The 5,441-nt window shown below is 37.2% G+C and overlaps 1 protein-coding gene across 1 annotated transcript; it reads right to left on the minus strand.

Moving 5' to 3' along the window:
- Positions 1-2,786: 2,786 nt before the first annotated feature.
- C922_05729 (hypothetical protein) lies at positions 2,787-2,987 on the minus strand (the record flags this gene model as incomplete). The annotated part of the gene is made up of 1 exon (XM_008821300.1): positions 2,787-2,987. A coding segment is annotated over one exon (201 nt), but the record flags the coding sequence as incomplete, so codon positions are not given.
- Between the last annotated feature and the right edge of the window lie 2,454 nt (positions 2,988-5,441).

Genomic DNA, 5,441 nt, shown 5'->3' on the forward strand with positions numbered 1-5,441 from the left:
TAAGCTAACTACAGGCATATAGAATGACATAATACATGTATTTCTCTATAATATAACAGTTTAAACTGCTAAATGGAGGAGAATATACATTTAGAAAGAAAATTCGCTAAAGACAGTACACCGTTTTAGGAGGAATTAGGATTGTTATTTAAGAATTCCTCTCGAATACGAAAGAGAAGTCTGAATGGGGAGTCACAACGTAAACGTTAATTTCACAAGCGTCAATTAGTGAATATACATGGAATAAAAGGAACGTCTAAGAAGAATGTACATGTTCAAAGATGATTTACGTGGCACATAAGCCATTGCTACATAATGTCTATCATAATAGACTCCAACCAGTATGGTTATTAATGTTGGAACTGCGAAATGATGATTTGAACACTTCAAAGATGATAAAATATAGGCGAAGAGAAACAGGAAAACTTAAGATATGATGATGTTATTCCCTAAGAATAGGACACATTGTTTAATACCATGTCAGGGGGTTAGAATAAATCAATGTAAATATTAAGATAATACATTGAAAATCCCCCTGATAGCATAGAACACAACCACGCAGTTAGGATATTCATGTAATAGATGATTTCTTGAATTAATAAACAGAAAGAGAATTAAGAATGATGGAATCTATTCTGCATATGTATGTGCGTTATTTAATTTAAATGGGGCATTATTACTGGCATGTTCTTTTTATTAAAAACGACCGAATTAATTCCAACTTTTGTTCATATATTTAAAGACTCTCTTATATATTTTTTACCAAAATCGAATAAATTATGGCCAAATTCTTATGTGAGGGGATGTCCATTGTTCGGAAAGTGGAAGCAATTTTTGAAGTCCACTGTGAAATTATAATGTTAACGGAGCAGTCATATATATGAAAAGAAGAAGAAAAAACAAAGAGAAGAGGAAAGCGAAGAAAATAAAAGAAGAAGTGGAAAGAAACAGAAGAAATAAAAGGGGCACCATCAGGTGGAATACTATATATACGTAGAAACAGCTGAGGAATCTTTCTGTGGCGGAATATAGCGGATTCTGGTGATGAAGGATGAGCAAATCATGCTTATCCGTTTAGTACGCTATGTGCCACTGCCAGATGAATATATGAAAACAGAAAATATGCAAAAGCGAATTCAAGATATAACGGCTTCCGGATCCCAAGAGAACAAAAGCGACACTTCCTTAAAGAGGATAACCATTTAAGGGATTATAACAGAAAAGTGAAGATGTGAGTTTTCACGTACATTTGAATACTCCATTACATATCACACAAAACATAAGGAGAATCAAAAGAGGGAGTCACGCTGTAATTTGACACATTTCGCTATAATACGAGGGTTATCATAATATATATATATGCGAGTAAGATGAAGCAGGGATGCCGACAGAATCGGTGGTATCCCTTCTGATGGGTTATGTGATGATCACTACTTAGGGAAACACGGGCCTGTTCCAAAGATACCATATTTCTACATGCTCCTCTTCCGTGTTAAATTTGATGAATCCCGTTTCGCAAAGATATAACCAGGAAGCTCCCTCTTTTTTCATACTATTAGGAATTCCCTCAATTCTTTCAGTAGCGCATACACTTATTGTTCTCTCAATGGAGGAATAAATATGGAAAGAAAATGGCATAACTTTTATTTACGTTGATAAATGAATGATAGGGGCTTTTGTAATTACAACTTTACGGCAGATAGATCTGATATGTAAGTAGTGGACAACCTGGACTTTCCGAATGCTGTGGTACTTATATATGCTGGTTCTTCTTCTTTTTCTACTGTTAAGTTATGATTTTCTCTCTAAGGATATTTTATCAATGTGTGATTTCTACTGCGGTGTCTTAAATGGGTTGTGCCCTATTCCGTACTGAAGCGTCCGGATGGGGGAGAGCATTTTATCTAAATTCCATGTCTCTACGTGTCTCATAGGGCAGTCTTCCCTAATTTAATAGGTGCAAGGTAATACAGAATCCAATATGCCATGTTTCTCATTAAGTGAAATAAATAGAAAGTGATTTTCTTCCACCTGTTGCGTATATTTCCAGGCTGTTATGTATAACGAGTATTTAAAAGAACAGATAAGGGGACTACTCTCAGGAATGCTCCAGGGGGATTATTACAAATAGGAAATTATGCCTTCACAATTTGGACATTTTTTATACCTTGTATGTTACGGAAAATTTTTCTACCCCCACATTCGACACGAAGGGGGCATAGAAACGTAGATGAAATGTTTCGCGGCCATCAGATATGTTCCCCTGATGCTGAGTCAGAACTGGTGAGCTGCCTTTCACATCAGTCTCGCATTGCAATTGTGTCTAGCAGTGCGATTGATTATCTTCTGAATTTGTTAACTATTTTACTTACTTGTTGTCCGTGTGTCTGGAAGTACTTCTCCCTTTCCTTTCCCGGATAGCAATCCCTCGCCTGTTTCTGTCCTCTGTATTTATCAAAGTTCTCTTAGGTCATCTCACTGTATGCCATCCGTATCAATACCATTCCAATGTAACATCTAAGTATGAGTGTTTTATTTCGCCCCTGAAGCCCATCTGCTCCAGGTACGTCATTATCAGGCTGGTGTGAGCTCTCCTATTATTGTCCGTTCGTTTCCCCTTATAGGAGGCGTGTTAATGTCTGTGCTTTATACTCAATATGTCTTTTTCTGGACATTCCCAGAAAAATTCTGTGGGTATTTGCTAGGTTTGGGGACGTTTCCATATTTTTCTCGTTCAAACAGTTTCTTATGTGGCCACTCAGGTACAATTTCACGTCTTGTGAATTCTATTGCTCTTTGCATCCATCCAGTAGCATCATGAATAGCGTTATCAACTCTTCCGTATGTAGTCCCTCATCTGTAAGTACACACAGTTTGTGGTCATATACTTCTTGTTTTTCTTTAAGGCATCTTCTCCCCGAGGGGTTATCGGCCGTCTCATATATCACATTCTCAGCTGTTTCTTTCTCGTAGACCATTATAACTTTCTAAAAAGAACTATCTGGAATATATTGTTTCATACGTATGGGCTGCTTTGAAACCTAATTGCTACATAGACTCCCTCGCCTTTGTAGGACAGGAGTATTTCGTTCCTGGGTGAATTGATTGCTTGTAGACATTACAATTTCCTGAACGCATTGTTCTTCCGTTCTGCGTCCCTGGTGTAATCTGTGGAATTAATTGTTCTCCTCCAAAATATCAAAAATATACGAGTATTTATGTTCGAAACTATGCCACTAATGTTTTGGTATGTACAGATCCCCACAGTTGTGCGCATCTATCCAGATTATATTGCTCCGTCAAGTAATTTCACCTATCACACCTTTATTTATCATAAATGTTTGCACCACTACTTGGAGGAAATGTTCTTTGGTCAATTTGCATTATTCTTCTTTGATTCAGCTAAGAGTTCCGTATGTATATCTAGAATCTTCTGGGAGACATTTCCTTCTTACCTTGCATGTATACATTTTTTGGGATGTGTTAATTACATATTAACTATACATATTAAGGGCCGCAACATGGCATGTCATCACTTTATATATTCCTCTTTCCCTCGCAATGAGGGACACACATTGCTGTTTGCACGTATACTCTTCTTCTGGATTTGTGATTTCTGTATTTGAACGTAAACAGCGGTTTTAGGGGTATGTATTGCGCTAAGGAACAGAGTTGCCACAAGGGGTTAGACCCCGTTCTTCAGCGTCACATAAATACTGACGACGCTGCACTAAAGGATATTTTCCGTCTGTGCATATATATACATATATATACTTCCATAACGAAGATAGCCTCTGTAATGAAACTTCCGACTGCTATGATAATAACTAAAAACTCAATAAAGGCAATACCATCATCATTTAGTGTTAGGGGGCCTACACCGAGTGTGCGGTGTGCTCAAGACTGCTAGTTCCGTATCCCGAAAAGTAGTAAACATAATGACAAAGGGGGGAAATACCTGGCACTGAAGGACATTATGTACTCACGATAGCGATGAATTTATGTGTAGTGCGCTGTGACACACATTTGCAAAAAATGATACGTGAAGAACCGATGAAGGTGGATAAAGTATACTAAACCTACTCGGAGAAGGAATTGCCTGCAATTAGACACAAGCGGTGAAGGATATTTCTGCTAAATATTCAATTAATAATGAACTGAAGGAGTTTATAGTTATTTATTTTGATAAAACATCCCTCACTCATGTGAATCTGATATTCCCTTAGAGGATATACTCTTCTGGATATTGAGTTCTAAGATCAGCTTAGCATCCTATCATGGTATTAATGGAAATGTCAAATCTGTCAGTACCCCGGTTTAATACTAACTAAAGAAGAAATCCATTTTGAATAAAGAGATTGGCTAAATGGGAAGACGTATGCGGGTGAATAGTAAGAGTTAAGCATTCTTCGCCATACAATACCCTATGGGAGGGAGAAGATATTGCAATAACTATATTTAGGAATTTCTCTTGTCCGGTTACGCCAGACGCCCACTATTACGAATGTGGTAACGCGATCTGATTAATTTGGTAGGGAGGATTACTTATTATGGACAAAATATAAGAGAAAAAAGAACCGAGAAGTTTGAGTATTACACCCCTATGTAAAGCAACGGAGGATACAGTGACATGAAAGTATGTCAATCAGAATCAAACCGGAATCGATACGGAACGACGAGAATAATGATAACCCACTTGATTGTGATTACCCCCAGACATATATAATACGAGAGGGAACAAAGATAGTGAAGCAATTGTGGGGATGGTTATAACATATTACAACAAATACGTCATAAAGATTAGGAAGAAATTCCAGTATTGAATCATGAATAGAAACTGACAATAACAGATATATGTGATTATAATGTTTTCATTTCTGCATATGAGGAATGGCAGTAAACTAACGAAAGAACATACGGCATTCCTCATTTGGAGTGGTTAAGCCATTTTACCTTATGGGTATGAAATGGCCATGCATCAATTCTGAGAGGCATGAGCAGGATATTGGCGCCAGATATACACGTAATTCACATCCGTCTATACATTGCTATCATTTATTGATAATTGGCTATGAACTCCTGACCTCTTTACACGTTACCATTGAAGATATATATACCAGTGGATATACATACATATATGTATATTTCTTCCGCTCCTTATATGGAATCAGTTCATCAGTCATAGAAATAGGAAGTCTTAACCTGGTGATTCATGATGCCCATCTGGCGTCATACGGAAAATGGATATCCAGGGACACAACCAGAACGGAAAAGAATGGTACGGATGGTTAAACATCTTTAAGCACAGGGAAAACGTAGTTACCAGTCTATGCTGATTCAAATTAGAAGATTGTTCATTTGGCATAAAAATGTGCCCCCTTAAATTACACGATTGTTCATGACGTGTCCTATCTATGCATATATAAAGGAAATAATGGATT

This window comes from Plasmodium inui (genome assembly GCF_000524495.1).
Source record: "Plasmodium inui San Antonio 1 unplaced genomic scaffold supercont1.153, whole genome shotgun sequence".
Classification (NCBI taxonomy): Eukaryota; Apicomplexa; class Aconoidasida; order Haemosporida; family Plasmodiidae; genus Plasmodium; species Plasmodium inui.